This window comes from Oncorhynchus mykiss, chromosome 14, assembly GCF_057628025.1.
Source record: "Oncorhynchus mykiss isolate SJ-2025 chromosome 14, ASM5762802v1, whole genome shotgun sequence".
Classification (NCBI taxonomy): domain Eukaryota; kingdom Metazoa; phylum Chordata; class Actinopteri; order Salmoniformes; family Salmonidae; genus Oncorhynchus; species Oncorhynchus mykiss.
The window spans coordinates 17,691,730-17,715,121 of record NC_143035.1 but is presented as its reverse complement, the minus strand read 5'-3'; the positions used below and the strand labels follow the sequence as shown (position 1 = coordinate 17,715,121).

Here is a 23,392-nt window from a genome sequence, read left to right as displayed (position 1 = left end):
GCAGTTCATAACATTTCAAATGACAGCCATGGTTTATATTGAAAGCGATCAATTATTTATTTAATGACAGTGATGGATTTTAATATTATAACAAGGGTGAAGCTTAAGAACTTAAGTGATACATTGATTAATTAAAACATTTTACACTAAAATGGATCAATAGTAGTACAAAAAGCAGTGATGTTCAAAACAGTTCTTGTCTTTGTATCTTGCCCCTTTCCTCTCATCAGCAACCAGGAAGGATGGAGATTCCTGGACCATTTTCTGCCCACTGGAAGAAATCACACTGCTTGCCCTTTGGAAAACTGCATACGTAAAAGTTGCGGCCGTTGTTTGGTCCTAGTTTGAGTACAGTCCTCATCAGGCAGCGTTTTGCATGGTTACAGAATGGAAAGTGTGTATCAGCCCACTAAGGACATAAGAGAGAATACAGTCATTCTGAGGCACCAGTTTTTCCTGGTCAGTCTGTCTTCCATGTCTGTAAATCAGGATGTACTTGTTTATGTTTGAACAAACACATATCTACTTTTGCTAATGGACATGTAGACCAATTCCACCATAATTCTTACCTCAAAGAATTTGCACTGTGTCTCCCTGGGGAGCGAGCAGGTGTAGAACTGTCTTCCTTTGTTGTCCCCCTGCTTGGTGACCAATCGGAGCACACTGGGCCGCCCATGGGACACACAGCAAGGGTTGCTGGGAGGGGACTGGGTCTGTGTACTTCCACTTGGTGCATTGTTTTGAGGGGGACTGACAGGTGGAGAAAAGTATTCTTGTTAGATAAATGGTATAACATTCACTGTCAAAGGATCAGCTGTTAATTTAAATTGAGTATGTTTAATTATCGCTACACTTGATAACATCGTTGAATTTAAACCATTCCACATGCATTAGCTGGCATACAACAGTTTCTGTGAACATTTTATTCAGCACACTGACCTACATTCTGGGCTCACTGAGCGGAGCAACACGTACAGTATGGTCACTAATCAACTATTCTGTAAAGTACAGAGAGCAGGAGGCTTTTCCATCCCAGTTACCCACACAAAAGTCAAACTACCTTGTTATAATATTTTACTTATGAATACAAAAGCACCACCATTCACTCACCTCAAATTATGGTGGGTTCCGTTTTGAGGTTTGTTACTGACAGAAAAGGGACTGTGATCAATTCTCATTTTCTTGTGCGGCTGACTGTAGGAGACCATTGTTGATTCCCCTTTGGAGAGCTCCCCGCTTTTGTCCTGCCAGCCACCAGAGGCATAATTTGGACTACTTCTTTTTCCCTGGCAGACATTGTGTTTACTTAAACCTCTTGCTGTGGAATTTAACTGACTGTTGGTGGAGGATAGAGGAAGGGGAGAGTTGACGCGGCTCGCCTTTGGGCTGAGGTCGGTGAACATCAGGGTGGTGTTCCCGAATGCGGCCCTGCGGTTGACTTTCAGGCCCTCTTGTGGTTTGGAGAAGGCATTGCAGGGGTACTTGATCAGATCTCTGGTGAAGGGTGAACTCTCGGGGCTGGCATTGTCTTTGGGGACTGTGGAGGGGACGAGGACAGTGGGAAAACTGTTTCTTTTATTCAACAATATCAGATTCACATTCTATTCTGTTAGTTTAGAGCTGGATTTTTGGCCTGAAGGGTAGGGTAACTAAATTGAGATTCAACATTGAGAATGCTTTATTAGTCCAGGAGGAGGCTCATTCTGGGTCAAGAAACCTGCACACACACATAAAACCAGACTTAAATGTGATTATAATTGGTTTGACACAACCACATTCGTCCATATAAGAGTAGTTGAATACTCACGCTCAGGCCTAGGGGTCAGGCAGGCATCACAGGCCTTGCTCATAGGCTGGTTGATCAGAGTGCAGAGTTGACAGGCCCACTCCTCTTCCTCCCTCTTGGCCACATGATCGTTGCTCCCCATGCTGCCTTGGTAAGCCCAGCCAACTAACGTGTTCCTGGTTGGGAGCTTGCTAAATAAGAGGAAGTATAAAGGAAGACGAGTTAAATGTGAGTCGCAAATACATTGAATTCTGTTCCACCAGTACTTTTTACATTCAGATTGTACTATATATGCAAAATTCACCTACAAGATGCATAGGCTTAAAAAAAAATATATATGCAAGCTTCATTTTTACAAATAAAAAACTAACATTTTTACCTGTTTACCCCTGTGAATCTTGGATTTCTCTCCAGCTGACCTGCTATCATGCAGCTTGATTCAAGCAACGTTTGCGCCCACCGCAGGTGGCCAATGATCAGAACCAATGTTAAATTGTATGCCAGCACATGTGGGGAAAATTCAGAGGTGTCGGGGTCCAAGGCTTTCATCCCAACTCATTTCTAAGTTTAATTCAGATCCTGTGACTTTACCTCACGTTAACCTCACTTGGGTCCCCAGTCTGGCAGCGGTTGCAGAAGTACGTCATCCTTCCGTTGTCCCCGAGGCGACAGACGGTGACGGCCCCATTGCACTGACCACACTGAGGCCGTTTGTAGACCTTGTAGTGTTTGTTGAGAGCGGAGCCTGTCTTGCGGCACTGAAGGAAACAGAAGTGAAACAAAAGGGACATGGCTGATGAATACACGGTCTTTACACTACTGTAAAGCATCTTCATTCAATTAAGAGGTCATTTAGCACATAGGATATTGCTTTCATTACATTGCTAAGTGTAGTCTACCTTGTAAAATAGGAGGGTGAAATCTCGTGTCATTTTCACAAGATGGTGGAGCTGGGTATCTGTGAGTTGATTGACCTGAAAGATTTGGAAATTGTGTCCATGCCATTGACTTGGTTCCATTCTAATTAGCATTTTAGCTAATCTTAACCATTTAGCAAATTATAGCAATGCAATACACTACTCAGTCACCACAGTGCTGAATAAACTCATCCAAAGTCACTTACTGAATGGATTCCCTGTAGTTTGTAATGCATGCTAAATAGCCTAGAGGCAATCCAAAACATGACTGGACCTTGCTCATTATGTATAGGTATCGAAAATGATGGTGTATCAGCTTTACCCACTTTAACAGAAGGGTGAAGACCGGAGTCAAACAGGGCTTCGTTCTTAATGATGTTTCCCACTCCTGGTAGGACGGCCTGGTCTAGGAGTACGTCACACAGCATCCTGTAGCTCTGCCTCCTCATAGTCTCCTCCGCGTGGGAGAAGCTGAATTTACAGGAGCAAACATCCAGACTCTCCATAGCTCTCACTCTCTGTTCACAGTCCTCCGTCAGTCTGCAACAGAGATGTGGACTCAAGTCTGACTCGAGACTCGACTTGATATAAAATAACTTGAAACTTGACTTGGACCCTCAAGACTCGGGACTCGACTTTGACTTGAGGTTGATAATTTGAAATTAATATGGCCAGGTTGAGGCACAGAGTCTACATGCAGCCAGAGAGTTGCAACACCGTTGCCCTTCAAAAAAAAACTGCAACAAATTGGCTAGTAAACCGCACACACTGGACCAGCAAACTGTCAATCGACACAGATCGGCAAGCTAGTGAACAGATTGCTGATTGGCTGTACAGTTATAGGATCGGGTACAGTGCAAACGTCAAATTGTCGTGACAAGATTGCCATAATAAATATGCAGCCCCCCAAAAATGTGTTGATCAAGAATATTAACTGTTGGCCTCCTGAGTGGCGCAGTGGTCTAAAGCACTGCATCGCAGTGCCACTAGAGATCCTGGTTCGAGTCCAGGCTCTGTCACAGCCGGCCGCGACTGGAAGACTCATGGGGTGGCGCACAATTGTCCCAGCGTCGTCCAGATTAGGGGAGGGTTTGGCCGGCAGGGATGTTCTTGTCCCATCGCGCAGTAGCGGCTCCTGTGGCGGGTCGGGCTCAATGCACACTGACACAGTCGCAAGGTGCATGGTGTTTCCTCCGACACATTGGTGCGGCTGGCTTCCGGGTTAAGTGAGCAGTGTGTCAAGAAGTAGTGCGGCTTGGCTGTGTTTCAGAGGACACATGGCTCTCGACCTTCGCCTCTCCCGAGTCCGTACGGGAGTTGCAGCGATGGGACAGGAACTACCAATTGGATACCGCAAAATTGAGGAGAAAAAGGGGTATAAAAAATAAATATTAATGGTTTACTTTGCAAGTTCACCAGGAATTGGCAACAATTACTAGCACAGGCCTACTGGTCTTTTGGTATGTAACAATCGCTTGAAATTGATAATCAACTTATGAAGCTTGCATTTGGAATTGTTAGCATTAATTATTACTATTGAGAAGACGCACAATAGGCAAGGCTCTTCACTTGCACTCTCCACACTCCTGCCAGTGGAGTGCTTTCCCCCCCGTTGAAATATTGGCTTTCACACGTTTAAAATGCCCTATGCATTTTAAACATCTCTTTATAGTGCGTGCACATGACAGTTTGCAAGACTCATGATGTAGAAGTTCTGTTTATTTGATTCAATGTATGGTTTCCTTTGTTCATATTTCCCAGAGTTATGTCAGAGTTCCGTGTGTCTGTGTCCTATGTCTTTGTCATTTTTGTTGTGCGTAATCGGAGCGCACGTGTCTCAGTGTGCATAGAAATAGGCTATGTGGCCTGAGCTCAATGCTTTGGAAAATTATTGTTCCATGGATCCATGGTGTTGAAAGATCATTAAGTATGATTAAGACAAAAGTACCAATGTAACAATGGGATGTGGAAATCATATTGTAAAACAAGTTTATTGGTTGTAATTATCAATTGAAAAATTGTTTGGTCCTGGGGGCCAAGTGCTTATATTATGTAGGCCTGTTTCAGCTCCTGTTAGACAGATTCGATTTGGTGTCTCAAGGGGAGGCAGTACAGCCTTGCCCTCTACCTGTGTACATTAAGATAGGAGAGGTTTAGCCTGATATAGAGGCTATTTCTTTTGGGCTATTGCCCATGTATATTTGGTCAATCTACTTGTATATTTTGCATGATATGGTGCTCTCATCATTAGATCACCTAGACCTGTAAATAAATCAACACTCTTTCTGGTAGCCTCAAAAAATAGACAGATGCATAGATTTTTTTTTCTTGACATGAAAACTTGTGACTCAACTTGCTGTTAGAATGCACAACTTGGATTTGACCCGATCTACTTGGGACTCAATTTGAGACTGATATTTTGACTTGAGACCTGCTTGTAACTCAAATAATAGTGACTTGCCTCCCCTCCCCTCCCCTCCCGTCTGCAATCGCGTGTGTGTGTGTGTGTGTGTGTAGAGAACACCATTTCATGTTAGAATGATTACAATCAAAGGCTGAATTGGAACTATAGGTTGATGCCAGGAGTGGAAGGGTAGTACCTTAATGCCTGCTGCAAGTGCAGGCTTTTGTTCCAGCCCAGTGTGAATTATCCCCCATACCTGATTTCCACAGTAGAGTCAAAGAAGGAGACTGTGTCATTGGTCAGGTGGATCTCCAGCACAGGGGGTGATCCCTTTCTGCTTTTGATGTCAGTGGGGTTGATTCGCATAGAGCCATCCATACCAAAGTGGACTCTGCCATTAGAAGAGAGATAATGACAAATGTAAACAGTTCAGAAATGCATTTTACATGGGTGGTATGTTAGACATTTAATACCCGAATTGAATCAGTTGATTCCTAACAATAAAATGACATCACCCCCATAATAGCAGCTAGCTACCTCAGAGCTCTTTGGCCAAAGTACATGAAGAGTTCCTTTCCAAGGGTCTCAACTCCTGTGTATTGACAGCCCATGAATATTTGGAAGGAGATCGTATTGGTGGCATTCCTCTGCAAAAAATAACGTTCGTTACAATCACCTAAAGTTAGCTAGCTACAACAGCAGAGATATAACTGGTAACGTTACTGTAACTAGCTACTGTTAGCTAACTAACAATAGTAACTTACTTGTGTGTTTGTCGTCAAGCTTCCCCTGAATTCTTTCACCTTCTGTCCTCTTTGGACCTTCGAGCGGATCTTTTCTCCATTCAATGTGCATCCTGGACCCTCAACCATTTTATCTTGGTATCTAAAGTTATTGTTGCAAACTATTTGCTAAAAAACATACAACAAGAAGCTGTGCGTACTAAATTTTTACAAAACCAAAACATCCGGATTCCCGCCATATGATTTCATCTATGGTATGAAGGCGGTCGTAAAACAAGGGTTGGAGGTGCATGCCGCCACCTACTGTACGGTTGGTAAACGATAGAAAAAATATTATTTGTATAAAAACCAGCATACAAAATACAAAAATAGACATATTAAAACCCACCCCACTCCTTCAGTCACATTCTTACACAGGCTCAGGGGCCTGTGAGGGAGAAACACTCTTTGACAGGATTTCTTTCAATGTCTAACTGTAAACTCACTGACTCCCAAAAAGCATTCTGCTGCACTCATAATGATTTCAATTTGTGCGGTGCAGTTTATACCATTGCAATAAATGCTACAATGTCCAGCTTTTTGACATTGAATTTTAACATGGTCACATGATTAAAACGTGCATTAAAGTTACTCAATTTTCACCCCGCCATAATGCCATAGAAGAAGAAGAAGAAGATTTAAATCACAGATGGCACAATGAACCAGATATGTCACCGGATGTATAAGTACGAAGCATCCAGTTGGTGTTTCCACTCACTACCAAATATGGTGATGAGAGGAAGCCCAGTAACCGGATGAGGGAGAAGACGGAGCGAGATGATTAAGGCCAACTATCAACAAATTTGATCTCCATACAGTTTTGTGTTTCCAAAAATAGTTTCTGTAACAAACAGAGTGGACTGTATTTTGTAGACCATTGGAAATGACATGCTCTGATCAATCTTGGGTTAGTTATAAAAATATTTGTTTAAATGTGCACATTGTACATTCCTGGATGTCCTATGAGATGCATGGGATCCATCCAGTCATTGATGTAGCAAGATGCACTGTAGCTTGTAGTAGAGAGTAATGTCTTTGCCAGCGAAAACTTTACTTTGAATACAAGTATTCCGTAAAAGAAAAACAGGTATGTCTTTCAATAACTACCAAATTACTTCATTCTTAGCTTGAAATTATAATTGTTTTATTCAGAAATGTTTACAATCAAATAGGAACATTTTACATACAAAACAACACTTGAATCAATAAACAGAACAAGCAACTAGAAAAAGCATGAATATATCTCTCAACCAGCTTCATGAGGTAGTCACCTGGAATGCATTTCAATTAACAGGTGTGCCTTGTTAAAAGTTAATAAGGATCCTCATCTTTTTTTCAATTTTCGCCTAAAATGGCATACCCAAATCTAACTGCCAATAGCTCAGGACCTGACGCAAGAGTATGCATATTTTTGATACCATTTGAAAGGAAACAGTTTGAAGTTTGTGGAAAATGTGAAATGAATGTAGGAGAATATAACACATTCGATATGGTAAAAGATAATACAAAGAAAAAACAAACCTTTTTTAACTTATTTTTGTACCATCATATTCGAAATGCAAGAGAAAGGCCATAATGTTTTATTCCAGCCCAGGCAAAATGTATACTTTGGCCACTAGATGGTAGCAGTGTTGTAGACAGATTCAAAGAAAGATTGAATTTCTGTTCAAAATTCTATATCAAGACTGCCCAAATGTGCCTAATTGGTTTATTAATAACTTTTCAAGTTCATAACTGTGCACTCTCCTCAAACAATAGCATGATATTATTTCACTCTAATAGCTACTGTAAATTGGACAGTGCAGTTAGATTAAAAACAATGTAACCTTTCTGCCAATATCAGATATGTCTTTGTCCTGGGAAATGTTCTTGTTATTTACAACGTCATGCTAATCACATTAGCGCAATTTAGCTCTACCGTTGTGAGGGTGGGACACCGATCTGTAGAGATGGGTGGAATTTCTTTCCTTCTTAATATATTTGAGCCAATCAGTTGTGTTTGGACAAGGTATGGATGGTATACAGAATATAGCCCTATTTGGTAAAATACAGAGTTCGTATTATGGCAAGAACAGCTCAAATAGGCAAAGAGAAACGACAGTCAATCATTACTTTAAGACATGAAGGTCAGTCAATACGGAACATTTCAAGAAGTATGAAAGTTTCTTCAAGTGCAGTCACAAAAACCATCAAGTGCTATGACCAAACTGGCTCTCATGAGGACAGCCACAATAAAGGAAGACCCAGAGTTACCTATGCTGCAGAGGATAAGTTCTTTAAAGTTACCAGCATCACAAATTGCAGCCCAGATAAATGCATCACAGAGTTCAAGTAAAAGACACATCTCAACATCAACTGATCAGAGGAGACTGCATGAATTAGGCCTTCATGGTCGAATTGCTGCAAATAAACTTTCTTTCCTTTCTAATCGACCTGGCTGGGGTATCCTGGAAGGATATTGATCTCATCCCGTCAGTAGAGGATGCCTGGATATTTTTTTTAAATGCCTTCCTAACCATCTTAAATAAACATGCCCCATTCAAGAAATTTAGAACCAGGAACAGATATAGCCCTTGGTTCTCCCCAGACCTGACTGCCCTTAACCAACACAAAAACATCCTATGGCGTTCTGCATTAGCATCGAACAGCCCCGGTGATATGCAGCTGTTCAGGGAAGCTAGAAACCATTATACACAGGCAGTTAGAAAAGCTAAGGCTAGCTTTTTCAAGCAGAAATTTGCTTCCTGCAACACTAACTCAAAAAAGTTCTGGGACACTGTAAAGTCCATGGAGAATAAGAACACCTCCTCCCAGCTACCCACTGCAATGAAGATAGCAAACACTGTCACCACTGATAAATCCACCATAATTGAGAATTTCAATAAGCATTTTTCTACTCGCCCAAGCCTTCTCCGTTTCTCCTTCTCCCAAATCCGTTCAGCTGATGTTCTGAAAGAGCTGCAAAATCTGGACCCCTACAAATCAGCCGGGCTAGACAATCTGGACCCTTTCTTTCTAAAATTATCTGCCGAAATTTTTGCCACCCCTATTACTAGCCTGTTCAACCTCTATTTCGTGTCGTCTAAGATTCCCAAAGATTGGAAAGCAGCTGCGGTCACCCCCCTCTTCAAAGGGGGACACACACTTGACCCAAACTGCTACAGACCTATATCTATCCTACCATGCCTTTCTAAGGTCTTCGAATGCCAAGTCAACAAACAGATTACCGACCATTTCGAATCTCACCATACCTTCTCTGCTATGCAATCTGGTTTCAGAGCTGGTCATGGGTGCACCTCAGCCACGCCCAAGGTCCTAAACGATATCTTAACTGCCATCGATAAGAAACATTACTGTGCAGCCGTATTCATTGATCTGGCCAAGGCTTTCGACCCTGTCAATCACCACATCCTCATCGGCAGACTCGACAGCCTTGGTTTCTCAAATGATTGCCTCGCCTGGTTCACCAACTACTTCTCTGATAGAGTTCAGTGTGTCAAATCGGAGGGTCTGCTGTCCGGACCTCTGGCAGTCTCTATGGGGGTGCCACAGGGTTCAGCTCTTGGACCGACTCTCTTCTCTGTATACATCAATGAGGTCGCTCTTGCTGCTGGTGAGTCTCTGATCCATTTCTACGCAGACGACACCATTCTGTATACTTCTGGCCCTTCTCTGGACACTGTGTTAACAACCCTCCAGGCAAGCTTCAATGCCATACAACTCTCCTTCTGTGGCCTCCAATTGCTCTTAAATACAAGTAAAACTAAATGCATGCTCTTCATCCGATCGCTACCTGCACCTGCCCGCCTGTCCAACATCACTACTCTGGACGGCTCTGACTTAGAATACGTGGACAGCTACAAATACTTAGGTGTCTGGTTAGACTGTAAACTCTCCTTCCAGACCCATATCAAACATCTCCAATCCAAAGTTAAATCTAGAATTGGCTTCCTATTTCGCAACAAAGCATCCTTCACTCCTGCTGCCAAACATACCCTTGTAAAACTGACCATCCTACCAATCCTCGACTTTGGCGATGTCATTTACAAAATAGCCTCCAATACCCTACTCAACAAATTGGATGCAGTCTATCACAGTGCAATCTGTTTTGTCACCAAAGCCCCATATACTACCCACCATTGCGACCTGTACGCTCTCGTTGGCTGGCCCTCGCTTCATACTCGTCGCCAAACCCACTGGCTCCATGTCATCTGCAAGACCCTACTAGGTAAAGTCCCCCCTTATCTCAGCTCGCTGGTCACCATAGCATCTCCCACCTGTAGCACACGCTCCAGCAGGTATATCTCTCTAGTCACCCCCAAAACCAATTCTTTCTTTGGCCGCCTCTCCTTCCAGTTCTCTGCTGCCAATGACTGGAACAAACTACAAAAATCTCTGAAACTGGAAACACATCTCCCTCACTAGCTTTAAGCACCAACTGTCAGAGCAGCTCACAGATTACTGCACCTGTACATAGCCCACCTATAATTTAGCTCAAACAACTACCTCTTTCCCTACTGTATTTAAATGATTTATTTATGTTGCTCCTTTGCACCCCATTATTTTTATTTCTACTTTGCACATTCTTCCATTGCAAATCTACCATTCCAGTGTTTTACTTGCTATATTGTATTTACTTTGCCACCATGGCCTTTTTTTGCCTTTACCTCCCTTATCTCACCTCATTTGCTCACATCGTATATGGACTTGTTTATACTGTATTTTTGACTGTATGTTTGTTTTACTCCATGTGTAACTCTGTGTCGTTGTATGTGTCGAACTGCTTTGCTTTATCTTGGCCAGGTCGCAATTGTAAATGAGAACTTGTTCTCAACTTGCCTACCTGGTTAAATAAAGGTGAAATAAAATAAAAAAAATAAAAACCACTACTAAAGGACATCAATAAGAAGAAGAGACTTGCTTGGGCCAAGAAACACGTGCAATGGACATTAGACAGGTGGAAATCTGTCCTTTAGTCTGATGAATCCAAATTTGAGATACTTGGTTCCAACCACCATGTCTTTGCGAGACGCAGAGTAGTTGAATGGATGATCTCTGCATGTATGATTCCCACCGTGTAGCATGGAGTAGGAGGTGTGAGGGTGTGGGGGTGCTTTGCTGGTGACACTGTCAGTGATTTATTTATAATTCAAGGCACACTTAACCAGCATGGCTACCACAGCATTCTGCATTGATATGCCATCCCATCTGGCTTGCGCTTAATGGGACTATCATTTGTTTTTCAACAGGACAATGACCCAACACATTTCCAGGATGTGTAAGGGCTATTTGACCAAGAAGGAGAGTGATGGAGTGCTGCATAAGATGACCTCCACAATAACTCAACCCAATTGAGATGGTTTTGGATGAGTTGGACGGCAGGGTGAAGGATAAGCAGCCAACAAGTGTTCAGCACATGTGGGAAGTCCTTCAAGACTGTTGGAAAAGCATTCCAGGTGAAGCTGGTTAAGAGAATGCCAAGAGTGTGCAAAGCTGTCATCAAGGCAAAAGGTGGCTACTTTGAAGAATATAAAATATATTTTGATTTGTTTAACACTTTTTTGGTTTCTACATGATTCCATAGTTTTGATGTCTTCACTATTATTCTACAATGTAGAAAATAGTAAAAATAAAGAAAATCAAAACCCTTGAATGAGTAGGTGTGTCCAAACTTTTGACTGGTACTATAAATATAAACGCAGGAAAAAAAGAAACGTCCTCTCACTGTCAAGTGCGTTTAATTTCAGCAAACTTAACATGTGTAAATATTTGTATGAACATAACAAGACTCAACAACTGAGACATAAACGGAACAAGTTCCACAGACATGTGACTAACAGAAATCGAATAATGTGTCCCTGAACAAAGGGGTGGTCAAAATCAAAAGCAACAGTCAGTATCTGGTGTGGCCAGCAGGTGCATTACGTACTGCAGTGCATCTCTTCCTCATGGACTGCCACAGAATTCCCAGTTCTTGTGAGATGTTACCCCACTCTTCCACCAAGGCATCTGCAAGTTCCCGGACATTTCCGGGGGGAATGGTCCTAGCCCTCAGCCTCCGATCCAACAGGTCCCAGACGTGCTCAATGAGATTGAGATCCGAGCTCTTCGCTGGCCATGGCAGAACTCTGACATTCCTGTCTTGCAGGAAATCACGCACAGAACGAGTAGAATGGCTGGTGGCATTGTCATGCTGGAGGGTCAGGTCAGGATGAGCCTGCAGGAAGGGTACCACATGAGGGAGGAGGATGTCTTCCCTGTAATACACAGCGTTGAGATTGCCTGCAATGACAACAGGCTCAGTCTGATGATGCTGTGACACACCATCCCAGACCACGATGGACCCTCCACCTCCAAATGTATCTCGCACAAGAGTACAGGCCTCAGTGTAACGCTCATTCCTTCAACAATAAACGCAAATCCGACCATCACCCCTGGTGAGACAAAACTGCGACTTGTCAGTGAAGAGCACTTTTTGCCAGTCCTGTCTGGTCCAATGACGATGGGTTTGTGCCCATAGGCGACGTTGTTGCCGGTGATGTCTGTTGAGGACCTGCATTACATTAGGCCTACAAGCCATCAGTTCAGCCTCTCTCAGCCTATTGCGGACAGTCTGAGCACTGATAGAGGGATTGTCCGTTCCTGGTGTAACTCGGGCAGTTGTTGTTGCCATCCTGTACCTGTCCCGCAGGTACAAAAAAATGCAATACGTTTATTTTTCCATATAAAGTTGAAATTGGCTTGGTTAAAGCTTGAACGTTTGAACACAGAGTTTGTTGTACTGTCTTTTGTTCGAACCTTCCACATCCAATAAATGTTTGCCCACCCTTGAGCCCCTGGGAATACGTGTGAATTCAAATACTAGGATTGCTCTACTACCGCCAGATGGCGCTATTTTTCCTTATGTCGATTGATGACAAACGATGGCAGCTGGGCTAATACTAGGAAAGCTATTTTGATAAAGAATCATGTCCAAACAAACATTGCAGAAAACAAGGTAAATCAAAACATTATACAGTCATGTTTGATGGCAATTTGTTGATTGTTGTTGGACTACATGGCTGATTCAGCCAGGCTGAAAATAACTAAAGAGAATGGAATGAAATACTGGCAAAATCTCCGACCTTCCCAACGAATAGTGGAACTATACTGTTCTCTGCTGCATTTAACCTACAACATTTATGATACTACCCTGACATGCCTTTAACCAACTCTCTCTCACTCCTTTGTATCAATAATGCTTTAATAGGTCAGAGATGCTGAAATGGGCACTTTGTCTTATTCATATACAGTTGGAAGCTTCACTTTATTGTTGGCATTTTCCTTGTTCCTGGATTAAAAATGCACTCACTGGGGTTGGGTTAAATGCAGAAGACACAATGGTGCAACTGACTAAGTATCTCATTTCCTTCCTTGTAACTTGATTCTGGACAATGCTCAGATTTACTGGTTGAATTTAGCACCTAACGTGCCTTGGAACCAGTAGTGGACACTGATTACATGATGATATTGACTGTGCTGAAACTTCCATCATTGAAATGACACTCCACTACACCACAATGAGAATTCAACCCATATCTCTCTACTGTATTAGTCTATTGGCACAACAACAAAAAAATTATTATTATTATTTATAATTTGGCTACTGTGAATAATGCATATACTCACTTTGTTGACCTGAACATGCAAAGTAGCTGAAACATAATAACTGTGTATACGGTACATACCGGTCAGGCTCATTTCTACCCTAAACTATTAATAGAACGGCCCACCCCCCTTGCCCTAGTTTTCATTCCTGACTGACTGTGGTCTGTAGGCAGACTTGCAGACCAAAACAGCACTTAAGCTTCCCAGTGTCAGTGACAGACAGTGTGCCAACATGCTTGGCGCATGGAAAGGGAGCACCAATGCAGCAAACAGCAACACAAAATCGAATCTTGTTGTGCGTTATTAAAGGTCAGTGATGTAGTTTACACTAGTTTTCCCAGAACATGTTATGTTTCTGATTTAGTGTCTTGGTCTTCCATTAATACATCAAGTAGGTTAGGCTAGTTCAAGAGAAAATAGATTTGACGGTTATTGCCAATGGAGACATATTGGCTCACCCTCAATTGGACAACATGGATCCTTAGTACTCTACCTTATATGAAGTGAAATAGAATAGAAATGTCATAGATCAGTGATATGGAGAAAGGTAACAATGATGATGCAGTCTGGAATGCATCTGGTGCTATTCTGGATATTGACCCAGGTGTGTGTGTGCCCTGTGAAATGGAATCATTCATCAAAACTGTGAGAAGTTGAGCTGTTGTATGTGACAAGCATTTGTGTTTGCTGCAGGGTCCTGGGCAGATCGCTCACCCTTACATGATGCTGCATGCCAAGGTCGTCTCTTAGCTCTGAGGAATCTCATTTTACAGGTGAGCCAAAGGTAATCCAATTCAGTGTGCACCCACTGCTTACCTTCTGCAATGTACTATGGTTGTGTTCTGCTGCTCCCACAGGGCCACAATGTAAATGTAGTCACTGTAGACCATGTGAGTCCTCTGCACGAGGCCTGCCTTGGAGACCATGTAGCATGTGCCAGAGCTCTGATCGCTGCAGGAGCCAATGTGAGTCAATGGAGAAGATCCGTTAATAATCAAGAAAACCTTCTTTTTTTTAAACATGAAACAGTAATAATTTGCACTAAATAATACATTTAAGAAATAGCTTAATAAAGCTTTTGTAAAATACATCTTGTTCTCTGTTATTTGTTATTTTTTCTCTGCCCCAAAATGGTGCTGCGTTATTCAGCTGAACGGTCAGAGTTAACATGAGACTCTGTGCAGGTGAACGTCACCACCATTGATGGGGTGACTCCTCTTTTCAACGCGTGCTCAGTGGGCAGTGTATCATGTGCAGAGGTCCTCCTGGAGAACGGGGCCAAACCCCAGGCTCTGGTATTTCAGCCCTCGCCCATTCACCAAGCCAGCAGTAAAGGTATGCTCAGTACCCTTATCACTCCAACATCCTTATCTTAATTAATCTAGTATGAACCCAATGATGTGTATAAAGCCTGGATGAATGACAAGGGCTGCTGTATTGAAGCCACCGCACAGCCACCTTGGTAATACTCCTCTATTGTAAAAAATATTTTAATGTCTAAATTAGTTCATTCTATTAGACACTTAATGCATACTTTAAATTATATTATGTGAGCTAAACACATATAAAGATATATATATTTTTTTTAAATATACATATAAACATTTTCATTTTTTCTGTGAGTACTAATGTTACTGCCCCACTACAAAAAAATACTTAAATACATGTTATCTTGTTCTTGAAACATTTCATTGAAATACTGTTGAATTCCATTTATTCCTGTGAGGTGTACCAATATGGCGGCCGGTGGCTTTAAAGCCTCTCATTGGCTAATACTTAGCATCAGCAATCCATGGTTTATTTACATCATTGGTATGAACCTTCAAGTGTACTTCACTGACCATTTGGGCTGTATGCTAACTTGGGATTGAGGCAAATACATAAATCTTAAAAATCTGAATCAAAATATCACATCAGAGTACAGTTTTTGAGATACACAAACATAATTCAAGTCAGAGTATGTCCCATGGTGCTTAGAGGAATCCTCATATTCGGGTACAGAAATAATTAGCTAAAACACCAACCACAATAATTGGAAAGCTGACAGTAATGACTTCCATGTATGTGCCTACGGTCGGTAGGCAACAGTGGGTGTGTGGAGACTCTAATCAGATGGGGAGCCGACGTGGACTTTGACATTCCTCACCTGGGAACGCCCCTCTACACCGCCTGTGTCTCTCAGGAGATAGAATGTGTCCAGAGGCTGCTGAGGGAAGGTGAGGCACGTGCACATCTGCTCTGTCAAATCACCATAGCCAGGTATGATGAGAGGAGGAGAACTAGTGGTAAGATTATTACTGTCTCCCCAAGTGGTGAAATGTATTGTACCTGTATAGCACTCTCACTATGGCCACATCCACCACTAATGCTGTAGTAGCTCAGAGCATCTTCCCATTTCTACTAATATGTTTAACCCACCTGGATAAAAGTCCAAATCCATCATGTTATGACATCGATAAAGTACTTCTTTCCTGTAACTGAATGACATAGGACTATTAAATGTGTGTTATATCCATACCTTGGTTTACGCCTCCACACAGGAGCAAATGTACAGAAAGGTAGATATATGGAGTCTCCCTTACACGCTGCCGCTGAGAAGGACTGCACTGCCATTGTTAAGCTGTTGTTGGACTTTGGGGCAGATATCCATGCCAGGAACATTGAGTTCCAGAGACCTGTGGAGGCTGCTCCCCCCAGCAGCCTGACAGAGGGGTTTCTACTGGTCTATGAGGGTAAGTTCTATAGGCCTATTCACAGTCATCCTTAGAAATCAGTGAATTCCTATAGCCAAAGTATCGTAGTGTTATTGGTTAATCACCCAAGTCAAACTAGCTGTCCTATGTTTATGTATGTAGATGTTTAAAACTAAACCATCATTGTCAGAAATAGAATATCACGTGTTCAAGCAATAGCAAACTAGCCGGGCTGTAGTGGATTTGGTTGAATAGCATGATATGTTTTCCCTTCTCCCTTCCACCTTTCTGCAGCCACGCCCCAACCATTGAGTCAGCTGTGTCGACAGCGTATCCGTGACCGTGTGGGCCGTGACAGGTTTCACCTCATCAACCATCTTCCCCTTCCCAACCCCCTCAGGAACTACCTCCAGTACAGATGAGCTTAGAACGTCACAATCTCAAAGGCTGTGGTGGTGGTGGTGGTGGTGGTGGCATCTTCCTGGTGTCAGTCATTCATGTGAACTCAACAGCCTGCAAGGATAGAAGGAGCACTACTTGCACTTGAAGCAATGAAATACATGCTTGATTTAGCCTATACCAGATTTTAGTATGGTTCACAAGAAACTGCTAAAATTTGGGGTTGGAGCAATGACCAGCAATCATGGTTTGCTATGAACATTTTCAAGGGAGAGTTTCATTTAAATCCAGAGCTGGACTGTTTAAAGGCACTTAGAAAATGTGTTCCTCATCAATATTTTGCAGCAGGTGTATAAATTAATCTGTAGCTGGCTCATATGCTCATACAATAACACAATTTAAAGTGCTTTCATATTATGGAAAATGCATTTAATTTGGATTGTTATATTAACATGGTTTATCACGTTATATATTTTAGATTAGACCTGTGCATCTGCAAAACTTAAAATTCACCAAAATCTTTACCATTATCATTGAGAACACTACTCCTACATTCATATCCTCAAAAAATATAGATATAAACTTGCTTGCTTGATGTGTTTTATGTGTGATCTTATTGACTGAGCTGCTTGCTATTATTTTATTAAAACGTTTTGAATTCCACGTTTTTGCAAGTCTTTCAAAGGCAAGCAGCTCTCTTCAGTGTGCGCAACATGTTCTATTTCCAGTGGGTGGCAACAATGTACCTTCCCGCGATACGTTCACCTTTCCAGGAGAAAGAAGAAGTAAGGCCGTTGCTATGGAACTGTTGATAAACATGTCAAATGTGCCATATGAGCTAGTAAGCTCGTTAGCTTAGCTAGTTCGTTTACCACAAATGTTCTATAAGACACAGTGTTATATAGCAACAACTTAACGAAATACTGAACCAGAAAAGTTAGACCAATAGTAACTTTTCTTATCATTTTGTAAGCGTGTGTGGCTGGTTCATAGACGCTAGCTGAATTAACATTACAGCTGACAATGGCTTACGCACAGCCTCCCAAAAAGACAGGACTGCCACGAGAAGTTCTGAAGTGGCTCCAAAGCCTGGATTTGTCATTTTCTCCAAAGAATATGCGCAGGTGAGTGTACATTAGCAAATTGCAAAGCGTGTCTATGTGAAATATAACTTGAGAGTTGGTCTATCTAACCAAGTAACCTTAAGGGGACAGTCGGGTAAGTTGAGCTACCTTTGTTTCAAGGAAACAATACACAAGATATATAATTTGACCAAATATTGAGGAAGTGTCAATTTTCATGTAGTCTGTGAAGGAATAAACCACATGGAAAAAGTGGTAAGCAAGTTAGGTAAACAAATGTATATATTTTGAATTGGGTTAGAGGTTTCATGATGCTTGTATCTAAACCAAAGTAGATCCTTTTAAGATTGTTCTATTGGGGTCTCTATAAGCTTTAATATGACGTTCTACACCTAGCTTGAAAGTGCATCTTGTAGTTGTGTTGGCTATAGTCAACATTTTTGCATTGGGGTAAGTTGAGCTAATGGCTATGTGGTAAATTTATCCAAATGTGAAGTTGAACAAATGTAAGTGTTTTCTTCCCAGTCATATAGCAAGGCATGAGGTAAAAAAACACAAAGCATGTGTTAAAAGATCCTTATAATTATCAAAAGACAAAAAAGCGATTGTTATTGTGTTTGGGAAATAAAAATAGACATGGTTTCAAAAAGGTAACTATAGTGGTAATATTCCAGTCAGTACAGACATTTGTAGGCAGCTTAATTTACCCTGTACAGGGGCTCAACATACCCCATACCCAGGATAAGTTGTGCCAAGACACCGCTTTTTTTGGATAAGCAATGTTTTCCAATCTGTAATGTTTACAGGAATTCTGATTATTTCCATAATGAATATACAGTGCATTCAGAAAGTATTTAGACCCCTTGACTTTTTTCCACATGTTATGTTAGCCTGATTCTACAATGGATTTTAAAAAAAATCTCATCAATCTACAGTTACAGTATGTATATCTTTTTTTAGCGCCATTTACATAAGTATTCAGACCCTTTACTCAGTACTTGGTTGAAGCACCTTTGGCAGCGATTACAGCCTTGAGTCTTCTTGGGTATGACGCTACCAGCATGGCACACCTGTATTTGGGGAGTTTCTCCCATTCTTCTCCGTAGATCCTCTCAAGCTCTGTCAGGTTGGGTGGAGAGTGTCACTGCACAGATATTTTCAGGTCTCTCCAGAGATGTTCATTTGGGTTCAAGTCCGGGCTCTGGCTGGGCCACTCAAAGACATTAAGAGACTTGTCCCGAAGCCAGTCCTGCGTTGTCTTGGCTGTGTGCTTTGGGTTGTTGTCCTGTTGGAAGGTGAACCTTCACCCCAGTCTGAGGTCCTGAGCGCTCTGGGGTAGGTTTTCATCAAGGCTCTCTCTGTACTTTGTCCCATTCATCATTCCTCGATCCTGACTTGTCTCCCAGTTCCTGCCGCTGAAAAACAGCCCCACAGCATGATGCTGCCACCACCATGCTTCACCGTAGGGATGGTGCCACGTTTCCTCTAGATGTGATGCTTGGTATTGAGGCAAAATAGTTCATTCTTGGTTTCAGAGTCTTTAGGTGCCTTTAGGCAAACTCCAAGCGGGCTGTCATGTGCCTTTTACTGAAGAGTGGCTTTCGTCTGGCCACTCTACCATAAATACCTGATTGGTGGAGTGCTGCAGAGATGGTTGTCCTTCATAAGGTTCTCCCATCTACACAGAGGAACTCTGGAGCTCTGTCAGTGACCATCGGGTTCTTGGTCACCTCCCTGACCAAGGCCCTTCTCCCCCGATTGCTCAGTTTGGCCGGGCAGCCAGCTCAAAGAAGAGTCTTAGTGGTTGCAAACTTCTTCCATTTAAAAATGATGGAGGCCACTGTGTTCTTGGTGACCTTCAATGCTGCAGAAATGTTTTTGTAACCTTCCCCAGATCTATGGACAATTTCTTGGACCTCATGGCTGAGTTTTTGCTCTGACATGCATTGTCAACTGTGGGACCTTATATAGACAGGTGTGCCTTTCCAAATCATGTCATATCAAATGCATTTACCACAGGCGGACTCCAATCAAATTGTAGAAACATCTCAAGGATGATAAATGGAAACAGGATAAACTGGAGCTCAATTTCGTATCTCATAGCAAAGGGTATGACTACTTATGTAAATAAGGTATTTCTGTAAAATAATTAAAAATATAAATCTAAAAACCTGTTTTTGCTTTGATATTATGGGGTATTGTAGATTGATGAGGAAAAACATTAATTTAATCAATTTTAGAATAAGGCTGTAGCGTAAATAATGTGGGGGGAAAAGGAAGTAGTCTGAATTATTTCTGAATGCAGTGTAATGAATATAAAAAATGGCTCAACTTATCCCACTCTCCCCTATGTTATGGAGTCACATTTTCCCTTCACCAGGGATTTCTCCAATGGCTACCTTGTGGCAGAGATGTTCTCCTGGTATTATCATGAAGACTTCCCCATGCACTCCTACAACAATGGGACATCACTTCCAACCAAACAGGGCAACTGGGCACAAATAGAGAGGGTAAGAGTTGGAGGGTATGGCCAGGTAGCCTGGTTGTCATCTCTTCTGTTCAGTTATCACATTACACTCCTTAGCTAAACAGACTTGAACCCAGACTAACGGACAGTAACAAAATAGTAGGTGTATGAGTACAAATAAACTGGTGGGTATAATCCTATGTCCACTTGCAAAGTCATCAATGTTTTTGCTGTGAGAAGGCTGTCTTTCTATACTACTGACGTCCTGTATTTTCTTTTGTTTGTCATGTTGAATAATGGAGAATCCATTTCTACTCTCTTATCAGTTTCTAGTGAAACAGAACATCCATCTGCAAAAGGAAGTTCTGGACGGGACCATCCATTGCAAGCCAGGAGCAGCGGAGCTTCTAGTGCAAGAGATTTACACCATCTTAACTAACAGGAGGTGGGACATTTATTTAACCTTTATTTAACTAGGCAAGTCAGTTAAAAACAAATTGTTATTTACAATGATGGCCAAACCCTAACCCTAACCCGGATGCTGGGACTCCCAATCACGGCCTGTTATGATACAGCCTGGAATCGAACCAGGGTCTGTAGTGACGCCTCTAGCACTGAGATGCAGTACTTTAGACCACTGCGCCACTCGGGAGCCTTAGCATGCTCAACCAATTCAAGTCCTCTCCTTTTCATCAATACATTAGGATTACAATAGGCTTTATCAAGAGAGTGAGACAATGGGTTGTCTGTTTTCCAATTGTTACTGAGCCGACTATCCTGGCTAAAATAAATACAATGCATAGACGCTAACTGATCATCAAGTGATTCTCTTCCTTAGCTTTGTGAATCTAGACTGTCTGCTGCACTTACAATATTCACTGGTGAGCATTGTGGTCAGTCTGGTTTAACCAGGCTTTCTTTTACTGCTTTCCAGATCCAGTTCCTCATATTTTTCCATAGAAGCACAAGTATCATACCCCCCCAAAAATGTGTGCGTCTGTAACTTTCTCACTCATCATTATTCATGATTCATTCAGGATTATCCATAATCATGGTAGCATCTCCATTAATGTAGACGTGTTAAGGAACATAATCTATTCTTATTTACAATAAAGTGACTCCAAAATGACACTACATTATTTACCAATAATTTCTATTGGGCACAAACTAATCTGAAACACAACCAAAACAAACAGCAAATGCATCTAAGAAGTCGATGGAGTCAGAAGCTTGAATAAATGAATAAAGTGCCTTGTGTGTTATGAATATGGGACCAAATATTTTACTTTTTACTCCTTTAATACACATATCACATAATACACATAATACACTCCTTTAATACACAAGTGAATTTGTCCCAATACTTTTGCTCCCTTAAATGGGGGGACTATGTACAAAAAGCGCTGTTCACCCTATATGGATGAAAATACCTTCAACTTAAAGTTGCCGGTCTGCACTTTAACCTCATTGTCATTGTTTTATTTCAAAACCAAACTTTCATAGTATAAAACCTGAAAGAAGAAGAAATGCTTCACTGTCCCAATAATTATGGAGGGCACTGTAGCTGATAAAACTTATATACTGTATAACTGTCCAGGATCAAAGGGATCCAGGGCAGGGAGATTGACTTCACAGACAGGGACTACCAGGACCAGCTGCCCATGCTAGCTCGGGCCACAGCCTCCAAGGCCATCAAGAACAACCTGCGGCTGACCGAGGTCATAGCCGAGCCCAACATCTCCACCAATCAGAGGAAGGTGCAGGCCATCATCCACATGCACCTGGAGCAGAGGGCGGCCGAGAGAGTCCAGAACCCCAGTGAGTGCACCAACAATCGGGATAGAGTGGGGTTCTTGGATAGACCATGACGCTGGTAACATTAGGGTTAGGATTCGACAGGACTATCATGTGATTGTGATTCAATGCTACTGTTATTCAAATACAAATAATGTAATTGAATTGGGATATTAAAAAAAATTGCATTTGTCTCTGGCAGAGCGCTTCAACGTGAAGCCCACCTTGGGAGAACTGGCCGTGAGACTGCCCCCATCTTCTCACCACGGAGATGACAGCTCCGATAGCAACGCCTCAGTACAAAGTGGAACCGCAAGTAAGTCATTCACATAGTTTTTTCACCACCACCAGTTTTACAGTGTCTACACTGTAGTCTCTTTTATCATCACTTACTTTTTCCTCCCTTCTATAGAGTCATGTGAACCATCCATCAGGAGTAAAGCCAGTGTCCATTTCAAGGAGATTGAGGTGCGTCAGATGGACAGACGCTCGCTGATTGCAATTTAAAAGGCCAGGAGATTCAGCCGTTTGGTGTGTATTTGTGAGAGATGCCTCTGATACGATACCTCTAATAAAAGTAGCTTTATACCTCTATTTCTGTAATATAAGTACCTCTATACCTTTATTTATCTAATAAAAGTACCTCTATTCCTCTAATGAAAGTACCTCTATACCTCTAATAGAAGTACCTCTATGAACAAATACAAGTACAGCAGTTCTCAATGACTATCATGCAAGATATTACCTTAGGGGTGTTGTTTTACTAGTTATTCACTAGTCCATTAGTTACAGTACTTCAACCATTAGTAGTTGCTCTAAAATTACAATTTCAGGGGGTTACCAGTAGGTGGCGGTGCTGTGTCTGGTTTATAATCATGGGTGAGGCAGGTTGAAAATCAAAGCACGATCAATTGTCGTTTTGATAAATGCATTCTGTATTATAGATCCGTGCTTTTCACAAATGTCTGTTAACATTCCAGTTATTACCTTCACAGCAGTGACTAACAATGGACAATATATTGTCTGCTCATCTCTTCTGCCTGTAAATTCCCTCATTTCAGGTAGGGTCCTTTATACAGTGTTAGGTAATATGCTTGGTGCATCCATCTCAACATCACGTTAATAATGACTAGGTTGTTGTGACTGACTGGGTTTGAACCCAGGTCATCTGCACATCACAACTATCTTAGCCAGCTGAGCTAAACCCTAGGTTCCTTTGGGAGTTAACACAAGTCTTCAGGTATCGGACATGGTTAATTACCACCTCTCTCTGCCGTATTACACTGGCTCCATCCAGTTTCAGCTAATGAAGGATGGGAAATTCAATAGCTTTTGTGTGATGAAAGATCCCTAATGTCTTATTTCACCAGCATTAAGATATTGTGCATCATACACCAGATGAAAACCGTAAGGTCCAGATA

General features: G+C 41.9%; 3 protein-coding genes across 5 annotated transcripts; 2 read left to right on the top strand and 1 right to left on the bottom strand.

Annotated features, from left to right (window-relative positions):
* Nucleotides 1–32: 32 nt before the first annotated feature.
* On the bottom strand, nt 33–6,321 carry neil3 (nei-like DNA glycosylase 3). Of its 2 annotated transcripts, none has more exons than XR_016486310.1 (10): nt 5,872–6,321; nt 5,645–5,754; nt 5,364–5,498; nt 3,030–3,243; nt 2,686–2,760; nt 2,378–2,544; nt 1,808–1,977; nt 1,111–1,717; nt 570–750; nt 33–409 (listed from the first exon to the last, which is right to left on the bottom strand). XR_016486310.1 is itself a non-coding variant. In XM_021561397.3 (10 exons), exons 1-10 carry the CDS (start codon nt 5,977–5,979, stop codon nt 227–229), a joined length of 1,770 nt encoding a protein of 589 aa, XP_021417072.2. In that variant the 5' UTR covers nt 5,980–6,321; the 3' UTR covers nt 33–226. The 2 variants fall into 2 exon arrangements, 1 of the variants encoding a protein (XP_021417072.2); XM_021561397.3 differs by having other exon boundaries at nt 1,111–1,537.
* Nucleotides 6,322–13,673: 7,352 nt separating this feature from the next.
* asb5a (ankyrin repeat and SOCS box containing 5a) lies at nt 13,674–17,291 on the top strand. 2 transcript variants are annotated; one of them, XM_021561396.3, is made up of 7 exons: nt 13,674–13,845; nt 14,230–14,309; nt 14,394–14,501; nt 14,721–14,871; nt 15,618–15,752; nt 16,077–16,268; nt 16,524–17,291. In XM_021561396.3, the coding sequence occupies exons 1-7, from the start codon at nt 13,797–13,799 to the stop codon at nt 16,649–16,651; spliced, it is 843 nt and encodes a 280-aa protein (XP_021417071.3). In that variant the 5' UTR covers nt 13,674–13,796; the 3' UTR covers nt 16,652–17,291. The 2 variants fall into 2 exon arrangements, with proteins under 2 accessions (XP_021417071.3, XP_021417070.3); XM_021561395.3 differs by having other exon boundaries at nt 13,676–14,140.
* Nucleotides 17,292–17,437: 146 nt separating this feature from the next.
* On the top strand, nt 17,438–22,560 carry spata4 (spermatogenesis associated 4). Its single transcript, NM_001124526.2, is given in 6 exon segments — nt 17,438–17,752; nt 20,091–20,220; nt 20,504–20,622; nt 21,775–21,995; nt 22,174–22,287; nt 22,384–22,560. Coding segments are annotated over 6 exon segments (780 nt in total). The 5' UTR covers nt 17,438–17,651; the 3' UTR covers nt 22,479–22,560.
* The last annotated feature ends 832 nt before the right edge of the window (nt 22,561–23,392 follow it).